General features: G+C 37.9%; 1 protein-coding gene across 1 annotated transcript in view; it reads left to right on the forward strand.

Moving 5' to 3' along the window:
• Positions 1-23,706, forward strand: part of LOC126470012 (DNA polymerase theta-like) — a 347,322-nt gene that overhangs the window by 201,585 nt on the left and 122,031 nt on the right. Inside the window, exon 15 of the mRNA XM_050097913.1 lies at positions 6,014-6,257. Within this exon, the coding sequence (XP_049953870.1) occupies positions 6,014-6,257 (244 nt within the window). The remainder of the gene's footprint in view (positions 1-6,013; positions 6,258-23,706) is intronic.

The following is a 23,706-nucleotide window of genomic DNA, read 5'->3' on the forward strand; positions in this document are numbered from 1 at the left end:
CCTCAACTTTCAAAGGCAAAATTTAATGGAACATATGATTCTAAAAATATCGAGGAATATGATACCACCGAGCAAAGTTTATGCGAAGTTATGTAAATGCAAGAGCTTGAATTGTAACTTTGTTGGATTACTTTATTGATGAGAATAGATCAACTTAAGATTAACTGTGATCATTTAATATGTATTGTAATTAATTTATAAGAATAAATTAAAACTAAGTCGAAAATGGTGTAAACAAGGGCCCAATTAATGATTCATGGAATTCATACATAGAAAAGTGATAGTAATTACATTGGAGGCAACTGCAAACACACAGGAGTTATGTTACGACTAAAATCACACGGTATTTGTAAAGCATTTAACAAAAATAATTAAGAGATCATCATAGATGCAAATTTTACATAATTGTGATATGAGTATTGTAATGTTTCAACACAATAACTGTTTCAGAAATATTGTAAAACCAGTTTTCATGACCAGTTTTGTAAAAGCATTCAAATCTTAATTGTAATTTCAATCAAGTTTGATCAAAACAGTGTCTACTGTAATTTGCTATTGTTGGTATTTGCATTAGAAGCAGTGGCAGTGGCCACAGTCAGTCAGCACTACATCATGTTTTAGACGCAAAACCTGTGTCAGTTTTATCTGTGTTGTGATGCAGTAAAACATATTTAAGAAATATTTTATCTGTTTTGGCTATGTTATTCTTTTGTTTGCGCAGTCAGAATTACAATGTTACTTGTAATCCGTCTTGATTGCAAAATGTTTATTCGTATGACCGGTTTCGATTTATCTAGAACCATCTTCAGATCTGATATTTTGTTTACAGGAGTAACTCATCCAAATCCAGCAACTTTCACATGCTGCATCACATAAAAGAATTGTCCATTGTCAACAAGTTAAGTAATTGAAATGTAGCCGTGAAAGCTGGTTATGTTTTAGGCTGTTGCAATCTTTTTCCATGAGCAAGCATTTGTTGTTCTCTTCACATTGTCCCAAAACTTATTAACGCCATGCACTGCATTGTACACATTTGCAAATTTACAGAAAATGAGGTTTTTTATCCAAGTTGTTTCATGAAATTTGACTAGCGATGATGTTTCTCAGCTGCAATTGTGCCTTGGTCCATTGCCTGTTTGAGTACTGTAACAAAAGACAGAAGGTGACTCATAAGTCATTCTGCCATCCAAAACAAGCATATATTATACAGGACGACAAGGTGTGCTGTCTAGTAAAAGAACATCTCTTTCAGATAAATCTCTCCCATCCATGTACACACTGTCAGCAGGAACAAATACAGAATTGAACCATTCTCTGAAGATATTACTGTCCATCCAGGCTCCCTTCTGATGTCTGCAGCAAAGTATTGATGTATGTAATAAAGTGATAAGTTCAATATTTCCTCATATGTGTGCAGTTTGTTGATTTGCAAATAATGAGTGACTTCAGTTGTGTTCATATATTGAATTTGTGCAGAAGAAAAACAGTTAACCTTTATTTATTAGGCTTTCTTCTGGTGCCGTATGTTCCACTCCAAGAGGCTAAAGTTCCTGTGGGAATGCCCTCCCAGTACAGTCTAGTTTAATCAGTGTTGTACATCTGTCCAGGGAGAAAACTGTTCTGTTTGATGTAACTGAAAAATTCACTGCAAAATTCATCTGTTGCGACTTTGTCACACAAGTTTCTCGCCCTGAACAGCAGTTTCTTGAATCACAAACCAGTGTTTAAACTGAATCAGCCACATTAAATTTTCCTTCACTCTTTGGAACTTCATGGAAGGCTACTGACATCAGACCTGGTATGGGAATTACAACTGCTTCCTTTATGCTGGAACCACAATACCAGTGACTCATTTAGTTTTGTGCAAGTTGAACTTTTCACACACTTACACTGTGGTTATTAACTTTGATTAAAAAAAATTAACAGTTGGTCTTCATTTTTCTATCCCGTAATGCACATCAGATCAGATACATCCAACATCTTGGCTGTACCTTTGAATCACACTACATCTTTCTCCATCTTCTTTCCACTTCAGCCATACAACTGTGGAACAGACTACCCAGTAATCTGCATCTCATTCAAAACCATTCTTCCTTCGATACTAGATTAAAGCATTACCTGTTATCATTGACATAGCTTCCCTCTTGGCATAAACTAGCTGTTTTCCTTCTGTCCATCTTTAGAACCATTATCTATGCCACATTGTAAACTACTCAAGCTTTTCTCATCCCTTTCTTTCTCTCTCTGTCTTTTTTTCCCTCATATCATTTGCAACTGTTACCCTCCTATTTCTTGCTCTTCCTTTGGACAGTCAGTTTCTTTTCCACATTGATTCCTTCTGTCCTGCTGCCATATTTATCCTATTTGACATGACCACAATGAGGAAGTTGCGTAACCAATGCTAATATGACACCCATTTCTTAAATTCCATATACCCATACAAATTACAAAAATGTATCTTTGTAAGTATTTATGTCTGTGTAAATGTACATTCCACACCTCCTCCTAAAACACTGGACCGATTTACATATCATTTACTGTCTGGATAGAATCATTGCAGGGGTAAGAACCACTCATCTGTCAATGGGGTGGGGTGAGAATGAAGAGCAGTGTAGCCTACGACATGAGAGTACTCATAGTTTAGTTATCCAGTATTTGTGAATGAGAATACTTAGAGACTTGCAACAAACTTTAGACATAATTTAAAACTTTACAAAACTTTTTCTCACTGATGGCGCCCACAAGATTATGAAAAATGTTTATCACTTACTACATTTTCACAGTTCATGCAGTAAAACTGCCATGTGAAGCATGATGTTTTAATCTATTATTTCTTTACTACTAACTACGTTTGTTACACACTTTGAATGTACCAGAAAAATTGTGTCTGTGTACGATATTAAGTTCAGGAGATACTATGTTATGAACAATGAATACATGAAAAATTACAGTGTCTTTCAAGACATTTAAATTTATTACTTCATTGCTTCTTACTCTATTCACAACATTTTGTACAGACTTTATCCACATTTGCCACTGAATGTACCTGCAAAAATATATCATTGTACGACACATAGTTCAGTACATATAACGCCATAGACACTGACTGTGTGAGAAATTGTTGCATCATGCATGACGTTTTAATTTATTATTCCTTTACTACTAACTCTGCTCTCAATACATTTCACAAGCAGTAGGCATATATACCACCATATTTACCTGTGACATTATATGCTACTACAGCACATAGTTCAGCAGATAGAATGTCATAAACATTAAGCTGAGTGAAAGTGAAACTTTAGGACAAAATTCGCTACACACACAGATGAAATAAGTGTATAAGTACACATGAAATACATTAAATATGCATGAAATATATTTGACATGTGCATATGTGAGCAAAGCAATGGGTAAGAAACTCGTCCTAACTAAGAACAACCATGCTCCTATTGGGGTGTGTGTGATAATGGGGAGAGAGAAGGGAGGATGAGTTGATGGATATACATGAGGGGGAAGGAGGAGACAGGCACAGATAGTGGGAGGAGGTGTACAGAGATAGGGGAGGGGGAGATAGATGGAGAAAGGCAAGAGGCGGAGTGGAACACAGAAAGGAAAAGGTGGAGAAAAACAGGGAGAGGGGGAGGAGGAAATTAAGAAAGAGAGGGGGAGGTACAGATGGAGAGAGAGAGGGAGGGGTGGAGGTAATGGATAGGGACGGGGGGAGGGATAGAGAGAGGTGGGAGGAGAGTTGGACAAGGAGAGATGGGATGGGCAGAGAGAGAAGGCAGGAGGAGCTAAATAGAGAGAAGAGAAAGGAGGAGATGGGCAGAGAGAGGAAGCAGGAGATGGACAGAGTGAGGGGAAAGCAGGAGAGGGACTAAAGAAGACTGGAATAAATAAATACCCGAGCAGCACTAGGTTTCTCATATAGTTCACCACTACATGTTATTATTATGGTATTGGCTCACCCTTCTTAACATGACTCTGATATAAAAATGGTGCAGGTCTTCTGAAGGAAATTGTCCCAGAAGAACTCTGAATCATTTTCTTTTACTTTCAGCTTTAATTGAATTGGAAATTATTGACCTATAGCTTGTAGGGAAACATATAGAAAAGAAATCAGCCACAGGCAACTTACAAGGATAGAGTCTTTGCTTTTACCTTAAGATAAAATTGGAAACAATGGAAAAATATTTCAGGGATGTCCGATAGTTAACTAAATTGGTAAACACCGCATATCAATGAAGTGCCCTCCTCATTTTACGTTCCATGTATCTTCTCTTTGTTTGTGGGTGAGAGCGGATTTCTTTCTAAATCATATTTCCCTTTAGAGCAAGCAAATTTCGTATGGTTAGCAAACAGTATTAATAGGCTGACATGATCTGATGGGAAAATATGAGTTGTATGCATAATAGAGTATTCTAAATGAGAATATCTAATTTAATTGTAAGGAATGGCTCAGGCTTCTGTTTTCAATTTTTTTCCTTATTTGTTAAACTATGAACTGATAATCTTCAAACATAATACATTACATCCTGATAACTGAAAGCGTCATCACCATACTGAAAAATAATATTAACAATGAAGTTTCTGTGAAGTGAGTGACATCATCAGTGATGATAGCACATAATGTGTGTGTTTTAGGTGGACTTTCTAGTTGTATTATGTGGGAAATTAATTTTGCACCACTGCACCCAACCTGTCTTAAGTCTTCATTAAGTTTTGCACACCATTGCAGACAAGTCGAGTTACAACTTCTACCACTGCTCCTTCTGTCATTAATTTTACAGAACTTTTCTGTGTGTATTGCTAAAAGCCTTAGGGCTCCACAGCAGACTAAGACTCAGCATCACCAGTTACAGTGACTCTGTGTTACCTGAATTTTGGTCATTCATATTTATAGACTGTACTGCCACTTACGTCAGTAGATAACAGTTGGTGCAGTCATTTCTAATAGATTCAGTTGGCAGATTTTTGTGTTAAGAGCAGCCAAAAGCAGTGATTGCATTGGTTGGAAAAGAGATGAATGGAAGATCAAAATGTCCTGAACTGCTTTTGGTTGATTGAATAGAGTTTTTAAAACTAAGCTTCCTATTCATCTGAAAGAAAAAGTTGCTCACTGTGTTTTTTATGAGCTAAGACTCATAGGTGTGAAAAATGAACTGTTAATACCTGAAGCACTCTGATACTGAGGATTGTTCAGAGAGCACTAGAGACATACATGGCGGCAATAAAAAACTAATAGATTGGGGAACAAACTAGTGTGGGAGATGTAATGATTACTGTAGTGAAAGTGAAATTTAATTTAGTGAGTCATGTAGCCAGATTAATAGCAGGTAGATTGACAAAACAAGTTCTAAAATGGATTCTAGTAGACAAGGAAACTGAGATGTTGACCTAAAGGAAATAGAGTAGATGAAATAAGCCATCACGTAGTAACAGCATGGGTACAGCAATATAAACTAGTGTGTAGAGGGAATAACAGATAGAGACAAGTACTTTTAAGACACTTTAACCAGGATCTATGCAGTGTAACAGTGGAAAATAATTCAGTATGTTTCATGACCTCAGTAACAAATATTGAGAAGAGAATCATAATTTGTTAAGAAACATTTTGTTTGTGAGGCATACACTTGAGATATCCTCTAAAAGCTCCAGTGCTATTTAAGATTTAGTGATCCTTTTCAGTATAATCACAATCTGAGATTGGATTCCTCACTCATTTCTAACTAGACAATGTAACATATGTTTGTTTGAGTATTATATGATCAGAACTTCAGTGACTTTCATTCAAGATAGTTAATATGTTAGAATTCTTTTGATGATTTATGAGAAAGGCTTATTAGTAGACCTTTTAGAAATACACAAATGTCATTTAAGAGCATTTGTACCTACAATTAGATTATCTCAACTGTTCAATAAACAACAAGTATCAACATTTTGATAACAGTGTTTTTATTTTCCAGTCATGTATATTTCATAAACTGGTGATACCAACAGTTTCATGTTCCAGGTATGGTAACAGCATTTTGCAAGAGATTGGGATGGGACAATATGGAATTATTATTTTCTCAGTTTCAAGACAGATTACAATTTGGCATTCATCGGGAGTTGTGTGATCTAATGAGACTTGATCTGCTTAATGGGCTACGAGCGAGAGCTTTGTTTAATGCTGGTATCACGTCACTTGCTTCTCTTGCTGCAGCTGATGTATGTGAAGTGGAAAATGCTCTACATGCTGCAATCCCATTTCAGAGGTTTGTGTTGTATTGAGATCTGTCTAAAAAATGTAATATGAGAACAAAAGCTCTGAAATATTCAAAGTGTTTTGAATAAGCAAGTTTTAAATTTAACCTAAAATCATTTCTACTGGATAACTCCTCCTATTCTGTAGATAACTTTCTTTTTAAAAACTGTTAGCCTGTAAAAAAAAAAAAAAAAAAAAAAAAAATAAGAGTAGTTGCATAAGTAGGACTAAAAAATAGTGAGTTCCTATCCTGTAACTGACTTGTTCCAAATTTTGATAGAAGAATTCAGATGATTTGTGGAACATGTAACTAACTAAGCCATCTATCTTTGTCAGTAAGTGTATTTTGTTTTTGTTATTTGTATTAATTCTTTATTTTACAGTGGAAGATGAACTGTAAACTTTGTTCGTGATTCTATAATATTGTGAAAGGGATAGATTGCTATTCGCTGTAAAGATGACTCACTGAGTTGCAGACAGAAACAATGAAATGAATGTTACATATTGAGCTTTCAGCCAAAGTCTTCTTCAGGAATGAAAACACAAACACGTTCACACAAGCAAGCACACCTCACACACACGGTTTCTATCTCACGCCTCTCTGTGTGGGAATATGGCACAGTAAATCTGTTGGTGGACTAAGTCTGGGAGACAGTGACAGTGACAGTCTGTGAAGTCCTTTAAGAGATCTTCAGCATACTGGGCAAGGAAGTTCTTATGATTGTAGACACACCTGATAGGCCAGGCTGTATGGGAGGGATTTTTTGGTGTGAAAGTGATGGCAGCTGTTCAAAAGCAGATACTGTTGGTGGTTGGTGGGTTTAGTGTGAACAGAGGTGTGGATAGAGCCTTGAGAGAGGTGGTCCTCATTTAGGGTGCTGGGTTGAGGAGGACCACGTGAAGCAGATGGGAGAGAAGGTAAGGTGTTGAGGTTGTGAAGGAATGAGGTTCAGTCCAGATGATGAAGATATTATCAGTAAAGCCGAACCAGACTAGAGGTTTGGGGTTTTGTGTGTGTGTGTTTCTGAAGAAGGCTTTGGCCAGAAGCTTAATGTATAACAGTCTTTTCGTTGTGCCTGTTTGCAACTCAATGTGTCATCTTTACAATGAGTAGCAGACTACTGAGCTTTACAGTCTTTTATTTCTGATTGTGGTTTTTGTATCTTTGTTTTTATCTAATTAATTGACATTAATTTTATTTCTCCTGAGTTTCTTATGAAGATTGTAATATTTTACATAGGTGAGCAGAGATATGTGGGGCACAAAGCAAACATGAGAACATTGTGTAGATCTCAAAATGCGATGTTATGTTGTTCATGATTGGTAAGATCCACATACAGTTGTATTAAATTATATTTTGCAATAGAAGTAGAACATTATCAGGTTTCAGCACAACAGGCCCATCTTCTGGTGGACTTGGAAAATTACGACTAAATATGATAACTATACATACCACTGGAGCTTGTAGTAACATTGTAAAGAAGATACATCAATACTTTTCCATATGAGCCAACTAAAAGGAGGTAATTAGGCGATTCTATGGTACACAGCATTTAAGCAGAAAAATTTCAAGGCCATGCAGAAAAGTACTCAGAACTGGGCCAAAGTAAAAAACAGTAGCTCCCAATATACAAAGTTAATGTCTCTGAATTCATTTGTATAAAGACTCTTTAAAGTTTTTTTAAAATAAAACATATGTTATTACCATTCTACATCTTTATTATTCATGTGTACATATTTATTTCTCAACGTGGTCACCCTGACAATGAACAGAATTCTCTGAACATGAGACCAGACCATTACTGTAAAATGTTTGACTTGTTGAAAGTGAAGTCCTCTAAGATGTTCTTTAAGGTTTGGAAATGATGAAATTCTGATGGGACCAATGCGGGACTGTGTGGAGGATGACTGATGACACTGTGAACACAAAGCATCAGATTGTGCGAATGTCGCAGCACTCATGGGTGTCTGACATTGTTATGTTGAAGGAATGTGTGCTCTGTGTGTGGATGAACTATTCAGATTCGAAACTCAATTATGGTGCACTGTTTCTCATGCACCAACATAGTTATGTTACATACCAGAATGTTACATGCTGCAATTAGGAGCCCTCTAGTGGTTAAGGGCTTCAAATATGTAGACATGAAGAATAATGATGTAGAATGTTAATAATGTTTGTTTTATGTAGAAAGCTTCAAGAATTTTTGCACTAAAAATTTTGAACCATTACTTTTCAGTATGCCCTCAGATAAAAGACCATATTCATTCCAAATAGTTACTACGAAGGACCAGACTTAAGTTTGTCATTAACATGAACTTGCATAAGGTGAGGTAACTGGACTTCCGCACACTGAAACCAGAAGAAGAGAAAATATGAAGTTTGTGCACCTAACATTGGCAGTGCACATATGATATGTCCCCTTTATGTAAAGATTCTTACTCATCAATACTGCGTATACACCCATTGAGTACCATAGTAACCGCACACCGATGTTAAAATGCCAGGTAACAGGTCATGATGCCATCTCACAGCTAAGCTCTAACTATTGTTTCTCAACATTCCAGTACTTTGACCAAATTTCTGATCAGAATTTTTATCACCTCCCTCCTCCCCAGCCTCCCCTCCTGTTCCTCATATGGTAACTATAATAGAGGGAAACATTCCACGTGGGAAAAATTATATATAAAAACAAAGATGAAGTGACTTACCGAACGAAAGCGCTGGCAGGTCGATAGACACACAAACATACACACAAAATTCAAGCTTTCGCAACAAACTGTTGCCTCATCAGGAAAGAGGGAAGGAGAGGGAAAGACGGAAGGAAGTGGGTTTTAAGGGTGAGGGTAAGGAGTCATTCCAATCCCGGGAGCGGAAAGACGTACCTTAGGGAGAAAAAAAGGACAGGTATACACTCGCGCACACACACACACACATATCCATCCAAAAATACAGACACAAGCAGACAAACTCTTTGTCTTTAAATATGTCTGTATTTGTGGATGGATATGTGTGTGTGTGTGCGAGTGTATACCTGTCCTTTTTTTCCCCCTAAGGTAAGTCTTTCCGCTCCCGGGATTGGAATGACTCCTTACCCTCACCCTTAAAACCCACTTCCTTCCGTCTTTCCCTCTCCTTCCCTCTTTCCTGATGAGGCAACAGTTTGTTGCGAAAGCTTGAATTTTGTGTGTATGTTTGTGTATCTATCGACCTGCCAGCGCTTTCGTTCGGTAAGTCACCTCATCTTTGTTTTTATATATATATATATATATCTGTGTGTGTGTGTGTGTGTGTGTGTGTGTGTGTGTGTGTGTGTGTGTGTGTATACACTCCTGGAAATTGAAATAAGAACACCGTGAATTCATTGTCCCAGGAAGGGGAAACTTTATTGACACATTCCTGGGGTCAGATACATCACATGATCACACTGACAGAGCCACAGGCACATAGACACAGGCAACAGAGCATGCACAATGTCGGCACTAGTACAGTGTATATCCACCTTTCGCAGCAATGCAGGCTGCTATTCTCCCATGGAGTCGATCGTAGAGATGCTGGATGTAGTCCTGTGGAACGGCTTGCCATGCCATTTCCACCTGGCGCCTCAGTTGGACCAGCGTTCGTGCTGGACGTGCAGACCGCGTGAGACGACGCTTCATCCAGTCCCAAACATGCTCAATGGGGGACAGATCCGGAGATCTTGCTGGCCAGGGTAGTTGACTACACCTTCTAGAGCACGTTGGGTGGCACAGGATACATGCGGACGTGCATTGTCCTTTTGGAACAGCAAGTTCCCTTGCCGGTCTAGGAATGGTAGAACGATGGGTTCGATGACGGTTTGGATGTACCGTGCACTATTCAGTGTCCCCTCGACGATCACCAGTGGTGTACGGCCAGTGTAGGAGATCGCTCCCCACACCATGATGCCGGGTGTTGGCCCTGTGTGCCTCGGTCGTATGCAGTCCTGATTGGGGCGCTCACCTGCACGGCGCCAAACACGCATACGACCATCATTGGCACCAAGGCAGAAGCGACTCTCATCGCTGAAGACGACACGTCTCCATTCGCCCCTCCATTCATGCCTGTCACGACACCACTTGAGGCGGGCTGCACGATGTTGGGGCGTGAGCGGAAGACGGCCGAACGGTGTGCGGGACCGTAGCCCAGCTTCATGGAGACGGTTGCGAATGGTCCTCGCCGATACCCCAGGAGCAACAGTGTCCCTAATTTGCTGGGAAGTGGCGGTGCGGTCCCCTACGGCACTGCGTAGGATCCTACGGTCTTGGCGTGCATCCGTGCGTCGCTGCGGTCCGGTCCCAGGTCGACGGGCACGTGCACCTTCCGCCGACCACTGGCGACAACATCGATGTACTGTGGAGACCTCACGCCCCACGTGTTGAGCAATTCGGCGGTACGTCCACCCGGCCTCCCGCATGCCCACTATACGCCCTCGCTCAAAGTCCGTCAACTGCACATACGGTTCACGTCCACGCTGTCGCGGCATGCTACCAGTGTTAAAGACTGCGATGGAGCTCCGTATGCCGTGGCAAACTGGCTGAGACTGACGGCGGCGGTGCACAAATGCTGCGCAGCTAGTGCCATTCGACGGCCAACACCGCGGTTCCTGGTGTGTCCACTGTGCCGTGCGTGTGATCATTGCTTGTACAGCCCTCTCGCAGTGTCCGGAGCAAGTATGGTGGGTCTGACACACCGGTGTCTATGTGTTCTTTTTTCCATTTCCAGGAGTATATACATATATATATATATAAAACAAAGATGAGGTGACTTACCGAACAAAAGCGCTGGCAGGTCGATAGACACACAAACAAACACAAACATACACACAAAAGTCAAGCTTTCGCAACAAACTGTTGCCTCATCAGGAAAGAGGGAAGGAGAGGGGAAGACGAAAGGAAGTGGGTTTTAAGGGAGAGGGTAAGGAGTCATTCCAATCCCGGGAGCGGAAAGATTTACCTTAGGGGGAAAAAAGGACAGGTATACACTCGCACACACGCACATATCCATCCACACATACAGACACAAGCAGACATATTTAAAGACCAAAATATGTCTGCTTGTGTCTGTATGTGTGGATGGATATGTGCGTGTGTGCGAGTATATACCTGTCCTTTTTTCCCCCTAAGGTAGGTCTTTCCGCTCCCGGGATTGGAATGACTCCTTACCCTCTCCCTTAAAACCCACTTCCTTTCGTCTTCCCCTCTCCTTCCCTCTTTCCTGATGAGGCAACAGTTTGTTGCGAAAGCTTGAATTTTGTGTGTATGTTTGTGTTTGTTTGTGTGTCTATCGACCTGCCAGCGCTTTTGTTCGGTAAGTCACCTCATCTTTGTTTTTATATATAATTTTTCCCACGTGGAATGTTTCCTTCTATTATATATATATATATATATATATATATATATATATATATATATATATATATATGGAGCTATGCAACTACAATTTCTTTGTGTTGGCGCTGAATGCATCTTTATGCAGGGCTAATGTAAGACACTGCTCCTCTAATGACAAGATTCAGTCCAGAGATATATATATATATATATATATATATATATATATATATATATATATATATATCCAGTGTGAATTCCTCACCACAAACAAATTATTCTGAAACCACTATAAAAAGTTATTCATGAACATGTGCTTGATGAGTAGTAACCATTTAAAAAACCATAGTCTTTTTTACTAGACATTAAACAAAGAAAATACACATTTACAAAGAATCGCCCCATACTGTATCTATTACCATAGCTAAATCACAGCATATTCCAGCCACAGCTGCACAGTCCTCTGCACAAGATGTATTAGTTGGAGAAAAAGTTACAATCCAGTAGTAGAGGACTAGTTTTATCAGATGCTGATGACTAGTCAGTGGTTACCACCGAGATGGATAGAATCAAAGAAGTCACTCAGCTACTTTTCCAACCTTTGCAGTTGGAAAGTGAATAGAAAAAGGAAAGATAGCTTTCATTAATGAGGTGGCTCTCAGTTTTTTGACAGAGCTTAAACAGGTTCAGGAACAAAGTTGAGAGATGTGCTGTCTCCCCAAGTATGATTTCTGAGTTCACACATAAGAGAGTTAGCTACATCAAGGGTTGGGGAGGTGAAATTGTGCTTAGCATATCTACCACCATGTGAATCTGTGCATAACTAGACTCTCAAGACATTGAACAAGTCTCACAACTATTTCTGTTCTTGGACTGGTTGGTTTACATCACATGTGTGATCCCACCATGCCACTGGTGCATTCACGTCACAGTCTTCTCACCAGCTCAAAGGGTTGGAATGATAGTTATCATTAAGCAATCATAAACAGGTGGGTGACACAAGGAAGATTTGAGAACAGATCAGTTAGGTTGTGATGGCAAAAGCATGAGGAGTTGTTGAGAGGACGTGGCAAATGTCATTTCCGGAGATCTTGAACTTAAAACAGTGTATGACAAGTTTTATTAAACTTGAGAAACTATCAAGATAATTTCCAAGGTACCAATATCTGCCTGGAGACATTTTCACGACAGGGACAGAACATTACACCACCATTACTGCTGCAACTGGCATGAATGACACAAGAGGCTTGCAGAGCTACGGTTATTATCTAAGTCACATAAATTAAGATAATGCAACTACAATTTCTTTGTGTTGGCGCTGAATGCATCTTTATGCAGGGCTAATGTAAGACACTGCTCCTCTAATGACAAGATTCAGTCCAGCATATTGCAGCACTTTAATAACCAGCACAGAAAATTGTCCTAACTCACTTTAATTAAATTTGGCAAATAGGACAATTTTCTCTTTGTTGGAGAAAGACAGTTCTAATTCTTTACCCAAAACTGTGAAAGAGTGATGTTTGCTCAAATAGTTACCCAAGTGTCATGTTTATTACTGTACAGGTAGGGCACAGTGACTAATGTAGAATGTGGTTTATACGTCTCATAACATACAATTACAAATCAAATATTTTTGTACTGGAGACAGGTCAAATTACTTTAAAAAATGAGGTTATAATAATTAACATATTTAAGTATGTACTTCAGAACTCTTAGATATGAACAATTTAACAAGAATGTATATAACACTTATGGTCATTTTGCAGCGTGCAATGCAATTTATACAATATATTAACATTTATTATACAATATATAATCTGTATAGTTTCTTTTCTTTTCAAATTGCCGAACTGTCCTGCATGAATTCTTTAATTGAATAATGACGTTTTCCCACTAATGTATTAAATAACAATCTTTTCAGTGGGTCAAACTCCATATTTAATAGATTAGTGTTTTTAAATTATTGTAAATTTTTAATCCCTTGTACAATGGTGTTTGAGTGTAAAGTTTTAAATTATGAGAAGTATTGTGTCTGTAATTGTGGTTGAAATGAAAATTGTCAAGTGAGTTTTAATTTTCGTATATAAAAATAAAAATTTCATAGATGTACAGAGAAGGAATGGTTAGTATTTTTAATTTTTTAAATAATGGGTGACATGATGATCTTTTTTGGACTAAACATGTGTTTCTTATGATTCTCTTTTTAAGTGTAAGTAATCTCAGGCTGTTCATAGAGTTTCCCCTGAAAATTATTCTGCATCGAATTATAGTTTCAAAGTAGGTGTGATAGATTATCTTCCTCATGTCCTGAAGGGTGGAACCAGATAAGACATTTATCACATAAACTAGGCTGTTCAGTTTGTTTGCCAAGAAGTCTACATGTGCCTCCGAATATAAATTTTTGGCAAGATTTAGACCTAGAAATTTTACATAACTTGCTTCAGTCTTTTCCTGATTGCCGTGTACTATTTTTATGGGAGATGTTGATGATGATTGAGCACTGAACTTCACTAGTTGCGTTTTTGTGACATTGAGTTTTAATACATTCTGCCGAAACCGTAATTCTAGGTTTCCCATTATATTTTCCACAGTATCGAGAATTTGTTCTAAATTGTTATTTTCAATTAAAACTGAGGTGTCATCTGCAAATAAATTGGAGTGAACATCAATGCTTAAAGGTAAATCGTTTATGTACAGAAAAAAAGGCCCTAAAATTGAGCCCTGAGGGACCTGTGTGCAAATCTTTTTCCAGTACGAGAATGATTTCTTTCCATTTGAATTTAGACGAACTCTCTGTTTTCTTTCAGACAAATAAGATTTGAACCACTGTTATGCCCTGTCCACGATCCCATATGTCTCTACCTTGTGTAGAAGTAGTAAGTGATTGACCGAGTCAAAAGATTTTGTCAAACCTTTTTACTCTTGTCTAAAGCAGTGCTTATCTTTTCAGTGAATTCTCTGGTAGCATTTATTGTATTTTTCCCATTTTGAAATCCAAATTGATTTTCAATTATAATATCATTTTCTATAAGAAAGTTTGCAAAATGTTTTGCAACAATCCTTTCTATTACCTTAGCAAAAACTGACAGCAGGGAAGTAGGGCGGTAATTTCTCATGTCATCTGGTGAGCCTTTCTTTAACAATGGTCTGTTTCCACATATTTTAACACATCTGGGAAGTATGCCTCCTCAAATGACTGATTAATAATTTTAGCCAGTGGATGAGAAACGATGTTATAAAATGCCTTGACTGCAGTGGTTGCAATTTCATCCCACCCAGCTGTTTTTAAAAAAAGACACTATAGCATCTTCTACATCTTTTGGAGTAATTCTTTTGGATGTTTTAAAGCTTGCATTTGGTTTTGTGTTTACAAAATTGACATCTGCCTTGCCCTGGTGGGCTGTAATATATACTTCTGATTTTGCCACATTTATGAAAAAAGCACTGAAACCGTTTGACATTTGAAAAGGATCTATAATTATATGAATTTTAATTTGGACAGGTTCTTGGCACTGGTTCTTTACTCCCAATTCAAATTTGACGACACCCCAAACTACCCTTGATTTACTTTCATTTTTACTGTTATATATGTTATTAGCCAATTTCTTTGCTTCAATGTATTCTTATATCTCTTTACACCCCCCCACAAAGTCAGCAATTTTGTTGTTTTAACTCATTGTGAAGCTGTCTTTTCCTGGCATGAGAAATTTTTATTCCTGCTGTAATCCAATTTGTTTTATTGGCCACACACTGTTGCCAGGCTTGAAGGGGAAGTGTTTCGTTGAAAGCATGTAGGAAACAGTTTAGGAATGTTTTGAAATTATTTCAGTTGACACACTGTTATCTAGATGCCAATTTATACTTCTTAGTTTGTTAGAAAATATATTTACATTCTCTTTGCTAAAGTTCCTTTTAAAACATGTTTTTATAATTTTTGGATTCCATATTTTTGGAAGCTCTATGAGAAGTTTTGAATGATTTGACATCCCTACATCTAAACAGAATTTACTTCCATCCTCAAACTGATAATTTGTCAGAATATTGTCAATACATGTTTCAGAATAGCTATTTCTTCTAGTACATTTAGTGAAATTTAAATTAAAAGCATATTTCTGAATTAAGCCACAAAGATTTACTTGAGCTTCAGAAACCAAGAAACTCCTCTTGCATCCTATGTGGATGTAAAAGATGTAAGTTCGCTCGTAATAACCCAGTATTACGGCTGCTATATGGGCAACATTTCATAGACATTTTCTTTGACAGAGAGAGGGCCTGCAATATAATGTGGTATTGCCATATCTTGGAAAAACTTTCCATATTCATACAGTCATTCCTGTTTTAATGGTTATTCAGACACTTGCTTGACAATAACATTTATGTTCTTTATTAGTAGAAGAATGACACCCTTCAAGGGATCAATTTTTTAAATGTTTCTCTGCTTGCAGTAACACTTAATGGAATATTGTCTATGTGAGGAACATTATGCTATCTATTCATAAATAATTTTAATGTTGTGTGCTCTACCTCCAATCTAGTTGCAGATCTGAGACTTTAACTGTAGCTTGAGTGTGATATAAAAGTTATTGAAAGGAGGTGTTGGATGGGGGTGGAGGCAGAAGCAGTGTTACTATCTGGGATACAACGTGCCACATGCTTACGTGTTTGAAAGTTGTGCCAAGACCGTAGACAAAACAAACGACTGTTGTCATTGTCTTGTTAGTGGTGGTATGACTCCCTTGCACACAGTCATGTCATAAGTGATTGTCTGAATATGATTACCAGTCACTTGGCGAGTTTTCATGCATATCCTGTAAATGTCACCAAGTAGCAAATTAATACAAGACAACTTTATCAGATAAATAAATGTTATGAGGTTCCTAGCCTAGTGCAGACTTTTCGATTTGATATTGGCTTTCCTGTTAGATTTTATGCTTGTTTTCTTACATTGATTCTCCACACCTTCCCAGCACCAAAAAATCTGTGGTGAGATGTGCACTGCATTGGTGGTCAGAGTTGTTTACCCATTAGTCAAAAGTCAGCCACAGGGTGCCGAAGTACATACGAGCACAATGTGTGGGCCATATGTGGGCTGAGGCTATGCATGTCTCGGCTTTGCTTGGTACTTCTCGTAGGTACTCGGTAAAGTGTGACATTTTTTTAGCAGGATGCTGTGGAAATTTTTAGTAGGCTTGATTTTCTTCAGTTTGGTAGAATCATGGTGTTGGCCTCATTTGTTCGTGGTACAATAACTGGCAGGTTCAATAGTAATTTGCACCAAAAGAGCCAGTCTAGTGATACATTGTCACAAATCTTTAAAAATGAATGGTAATGTCAGAAGAGGATAATTCTTATTAGTATTTATTGCGCAAAATACAGTTGCATGATCAGTAGGTACCGAAAATTTGCTATGGAACCGCATTACACCACCATTCAGAAAAAATTTAAAGTTTTAATTGATTAATGAATTATAATGATCGACTGGTGGGTCATTGTTCTGCAGATAAAGAAGCACTTTATGCTCAATTTGCATACAAGTAGCACACAATGAAATTGATGGTACGAATAGTAGATTTTCTGAAGTTGCAGTTATAACAGTTTTTGATGGAATGGAGCAAAAAATATGGAGACTTTATATATTACTGCAAAGTTCATTGGTTTAGTCAAGGGGCACACCTGTCACAGTTTTCTGATTTAAAACCCACTGTGGATGAATTTATAGAGAAAAAAGAAGAGCAAGAACGAAAATTGGAACATTCAGAACTGACTGCAGACCATGCATTTTAAGTGGACTAGACTGCACATTGCCCACAATAAGACATAATTTGAGAAACCGCAAATTTCTGATTTATGTGTATGAATGTAAAAAGAAAATTGCACTGTGGAAGGGACAAATTCTGGCAAAAAATATGCTTCTCTAAGCCCATTGGCATTAAAGAAAATGTGAAGTTTGAAGACTTTATTGTATCCTTGAGATAATTGCAAGGATGGTTTTCTAATCATTTTGAGACCATTGCCAAACTTACATCTGTTTTCAAGACTGTTTGCCATTTCAGTTGAAAGTGCTCCTGTGCATGTACAGATAGGACTGATGGACTTGCAGTGTAATTCCCATCTAAAAAACAAATTCTTCTTGTGAAAACTGTCTATGTTGTTTTCCTGAGGAAGAGTTTCCACATCTCCATAATGAGGTTGCAAATGTGATAAAATAATCGATCAACATGTGTGTGAAAGGCCTTTTCTGATTATGAAACTATGTGCCAACATGAGTGAAAAATCTGTGAAATTGTCTGTCTCTGTCCTTATGCTGACAGGTACATCAAATAAAAATTATGTCTTCAGTCAACCAAAAATAATTAAACAATACTAAAAATTAGTTTTGCTTGCGATCTGTGTTGTTGAGAAATGTAAAATCAAGTGGTGTGAAGTGCCAACTGCATTGCCATTTAAATGTGGTGCTTTTGAAATTTCCCCCTCTTTATGCTCAGACAGTGTGACCCGTGAGAGGGGGGAAGGGGGGGGGGGGAGTGTGTAGCCAGGCAAGGGAGCAATGGCACGCAAGCACAAGCACTGTTCATGTGTCGAATTTTTTCTGTCCGTGCAGTAGTCCATGAGTTAGCCTAAGACTTAAACACAACAGACTTTGATTAAAATCAGGTTAAACTGCTATTGCAAGCATGCCATCTGTTTCAAACTATAAATAACTTATCTGCAGGATAATTAGAATTATTACAGAATTGAATGAAATATTTAGTTAATGTTGTTTTAAACTAATCATTGATTTGGACATACTTTCATTATGACTCCGCTGAAGTGTTTCACAATATTACACCTTTCTCTTGATAAAATTTTATTTATTGTGTCTTTTGTCAGACATTAAACTTTGGGTTATATATGTTTTTAACTTTTCTCACAACACACTAACTCATATAAGCTCTACAATAATATGGAAAATGATAATGAGATGGCGACAGCCTCAGAGTCCATACTTTGTAGCCAGTTTGTCAACACCATATTAGGGCAAATTATCCCAAAAACTTGTCCTCTTTTATCATCTGACATTGAAATATTTTCCAATTCAGATGTGTGATAGTTTTCTGTGTGATTTAAAAAAAAAAAGAAGAAACTCCTTCCATTTTACTTCCACCCCACTAAATTTTTGTACTTGAGAACTGAACTTTACATTATATTCCTCAGTGATAGTTGGCTCCCCATTTCTTCTAATAAAGCATTTGGTTTGCTTGTACTGACTGCTTCTTTCTGGAGGTATGTAGGTAATTTTTGTCTTAAGTATATCTTCCTGAAAAATACCAACATTTGTGAAATGCTTCCCCTAGCATCTCCTCTTCTTTGGTTAAGTTTTTCCTGTTCTATTTCGTACCCTTCATATATTTTCTTTATTATTCTCTCACTTTTCTTTTGCAAAAAATTGACATGTCAACAGTTCTGGTTATCACCTTCCTGAAAGGCAGTGGTAATCCATTGTTTTGATTATTACTTGTCGAAAAATTGTTGTAGTGTTCCTGAGTCTTCCTACACAGCATAAGCCCTGTTCACATATGTACATACGAGATTAGGTGATAAGTCTGGAAAGTTTTCACGGAAGGGTGGAAGTGTGCAGTTCATTGTTGACTGCCATCTGAATTGATCAGTGTGTCAACTGCAATTGGTGTTTCATGGTGGTGTTATACATTGTCATTTGAAGGGTCATACTGCCACATAAATCAAAACAGAATTGGACGAAATTCACGTAGATTCTACACTGCTATTGAAGGCCATTTACTTTTGGATTAATGAATTTAAATGTGGTCAGACAAGCACTTAAGACGAAGCGCACTCTGGCTGTCCAGGTGAGGTCATCAGAAAGGAAACCATTGACAAAATCAATGATACAATAAGGCAAGACTGCCGAATAAAAATTTGTGAGATTGTTGAGATTGTAGGCATCTCAATTGAGTGAGTGCATAATATTCTGCATGGCAAATTGGCTATGAAGAATCTGTGTGCAAGGTGGATGCCACAGTTGGTCACAGTCGACTAAAAGCACATCTGGCCCAACATTTCCATACAATGTCTGACGATGTTTATTTGCAGTCTGTAAGATGTGTTGCACCAATTTGTTGCTGTTGATGAAACCTGTATCTGTCACTAACCACCAGACTCAAAATGGCAGTCAAAACAATGGACAAAGGATGGTGAAAGTACAGCGAACAAGACAAAGACCATTTTGTTAACTCGCAAAGTGATGGCCACTATTTTGTGGGATTCCCTGGGAGAAATCCTTGTAGATTACTGCTGAAAAGGCAGAACTATAAATGGACTGCTTTATGTTGGATTGTTTGAAACTTGTGTTGGCTGAAATAAGACCAATAGTGGCACGCAAAAATGTGCTCTTTCACCAAGATAATCAACCATCCCACACATCAGTGATAACAATGATGAGAGTGCATGAATTGGGCTTCGAATTGATCCCTCATCCACCCTTTCCACCAATCTTAGCCTCAAGTGGCTTCTTCCTATTCTCTAACTTGAAACTTTGGCTTGCTAGAAGAAATTTTCATTAAATAAGAAAGTGATAGTTGCAGACAATGAGTATTTTGCAGAGTTTATTTATTTATTTATTTACATGTCAAGTTCCATAGGACCAAATTGAGGAGCAAATCTCCAAGGTCATGGGACGTGTCAGTACATGAAATTACAACATAAAAGTAATAACAGATAAAAATAAATATTCATGAACCTGAAAAAAGTCAGTCCATAAGTTTAAGTAAACGCTATCAGCAATACCATAAGAATCAGCTTAATTTTTCAAGGAACTCCTCGACAGAATAGAAGGAGTGACCCACGAGGAAACTCTTCAGTTCTGATTTGAAAGTGCATGGATTACTGCTAAGATTTTTGAATTCGAGTGGCAGCTTATTGAAAATGGATGCAGCAGTATACTGCACACCTTTTTGCACTAGAGTTAAGGAAGTCCGATCCAAATGCAGGTTTGATTTCTGCCAAGTATTAACCGAGTGACAGCTGCTTATTCTTGGGAATAAACTAATATTGGTAACAAGAAACAACAATAAGGAATATACATATTGAGAGGCCAATGTCAAAATACCCAGACTCCTGAACAGAGGTCGACAAGAGGTTTGTAAACTCACACCACTTTTGCCCGAACCGCCCGTTTCTGAACCAAAAATATCGTTGTAGAATGGGAAGAGTTATCCCGAAATATAATACCATACGACATAAGCGAATGAAAATAAGCAAAGTAGACTAATTTTCGTGTTGAAGTATCACTCACTTCTGATACCGTTCGAATAGTAAAAATGGCAGTATTAAGTCTTTGAACAAGATCCTGAACATGGGCTTTCCACAACAGCTTACTATCTATTAGAACACCTAGAAATTTGAACTCTTCAGTTTCACTAATCATATCCCCATTCTGTGAAATTAAAATGTCAGGTTTTGTTGAATTGTGCGTTAGAAACTGTAAAAACTTAGTCTTACTGTGATTTAACGTTAGTTTATTTTCTACAAGCCATGAACTGAGGTCATGTACTGCACTATTTGAAACCGAGCCAATGTTGCACACAACATCCTTTACTACCAAGCTAGGGTCATCAGCAAACAGAAATATTTTAGAGTTATACGTAATACTAGAGGGTATATCATTTATATAAATAAGGAACAGTAGTGGCCCCAACACTGATCCCTGGGGGCAACCTCCCACTTGACAGTACCCCACTCAGGTCCCACATTGCAGCTGCTATCAACATTGTGAATAATGACCTTTTGCTGCCTGTTGCTAAAGTAAGAGGTGACCAATTGTGAGCTACTCCCTGTATTCCATTATGGTCCAACTTCTGGGGCAATATTTTGTGATCAACACAATCAAATGCCTTAGTTAAATCAAAAATTACGCCAAGCGCTTGAAAATTTTTGTTTAGCCCATTCAGTACCTCACCGAGAAAAGAGAATATAGCATTTTCAGTTGTTAAATGACTTCTAAGGCCGAACTGTACATTTGATAGCAAATTGTATGATTTAAAATGATCAATTATCCTTACATACACAGCCTTTTCAATAACTTTTGCAAACACTGATGGCATATAAATAGGTCAAAAATTAACTACATTATCCCTTTCTCCCTTTTTATAAAGCGGCTTTACTACTGAGGACTTCAATCGCTCAGGAATCTGACCATTCCTAAAGGAAAAATTACAATTATGGCTAAATACAGGGCTAACATGTGCAGCACAGTACTTTAATATTCTGCTAGACACTCCATCATAACCATGAGAGTCCTTAGTTTTCAGTGATTTAATTATTGACTCAATCTCCCTCTTGTCTGTATCACAGAGGGGTATTTCAGACATCAATCTTGGAAAGGCTTTTGTCAAGAATGTTGTATGATTTCCTGTAGAAACTAAATTTTTATTTAATTCGCCAGCAATGTTCAGAAAATGATTGTTAAATACTGTACATATATCTGATTTATCAGTAACGGAAATATTTTTACTGCAAACTGACTTTATATCGTCGACCTTGTGCTGCTGACTAGACACTTGCTTCACAACTAACCATATGGTTTTAATTTTTTCCTGTGAATTAGCTATTCTATTTGCATACCACTTACTCTTTCCCTTCCTATTAACATTTTTAAGCACCTTACAATACTGTTTGTAATGGGCTACTGTAGCTTGATTGTGACTACTTCTAACATTTTGATATAATTACCACTTTGTTCTACATTATATCCTTATCCCACTAGTCAGCCACCCGGGCTGCCCATTACTGCTAGTACCCCGTTTAGAATGTTCTAATGGAAAGCAACTATCAAAGAGCATGAGAAATGTGTTGAGGAAACCATTGTATTTATCATCTATGTTATCAGCACTATAAACATCCTGCCACTCTTGTTCCATGACAAGTTTTAAAAACTCTCTATTGCTGTTGGATTAACTTTCCTACATAGTCTGTAATTAAATATGACGTTGGTTTGAGTACAAAAGCCTTTTAGTGTTAAAATTTGTGCATCATAGTCTGAAAGGCCATTCATGCATTTACTAACAGAATGCCCATCTAGTAATGAAGAATGAATAAAAATGTTTGTCTATGGCTGTGCTACTGTTCCCCTGCACCCTAGTTGTAAAAACAGTTTTCATCAGTTCATATGAATTTAGAAGATCTACCAACATCCTTTTTCTTGCACAATCATATACAAAATTAATATTGAAGTCACCACATATAACTAATTTCTGGTACTTCCTTGAAAGTGAATTAAGAACCCTCTCTAGCTTGAGCATAAATGCTCTGAAGTCGGAGTTAGGGGACCTATAAACAACAACAATTAGAAGTTTAGTTTCACTAAATTCAACTAACGCTGCACAACATTCAAATATCTGTTCAGTGCAGTGTCGTGATATGTCTATGGACTCAAATGGAATACTGTTTTTTATGTACAGAGCCACTCTTCCACCCCACAAGGAACTCCTTGAGAAACAGCCAGCTAATCTGTAACCTGGTAAAGCTAATCTGTAGCCTGGTAAAGGAAGCCTCTGATTTGTCAAATTATTTAAGTGGTGCTCTGATATACCAATAATTTCAGAGTCGACATCTATAAGCAGTTCACTAACTTTAATGCCTCTTATATTTTGATTAAATATGCTAATTCCTTCTCTACTTGGAAACATTACATCCTCTGAAGGTGAGCCCTTAGTTAGAGGGACTTCCTTTAAGCAGGTATACCTATCAGCTGACTTCAATCTAAGAAAGGTGCAGCTCTAACACCAACTACTACAGGAATTTTTCCATGAGTGACACCACCACCACCACCACCACCACCACCACCACCACCCTCCACCCACTACACTGTCACCTATAACCTTAGCCAGCCTCCCCTTCCCATACCTATTGAGGTGCAGGCCATGCCTAGTGAAACCTGATCTACTGATAGACCCAACTGGCACCACTGAGATGTGACCCATGCCCTCTGCCATCAGTGCCCTCCCCAGCCCCACGTTAACGCGCCTATCAGCCGCATTAAGGTGAGGCCGATCATGACACTGAAACACTTGCACAAAATGCACATTAGTGCCACCAGTTTGAGTAGCTATCTTAAC

The sequence above is a fragment of the Schistocerca serialis genome, chromosome 1, assembly GCF_023864345.2.
Source record: "Schistocerca serialis cubense isolate TAMUIC-IGC-003099 chromosome 1, iqSchSeri2.2, whole genome shotgun sequence".
NCBI classification, from domain to species: Eukaryota; Metazoa; Arthropoda; class Insecta; order Orthoptera; family Acrididae; genus Schistocerca; species Schistocerca serialis.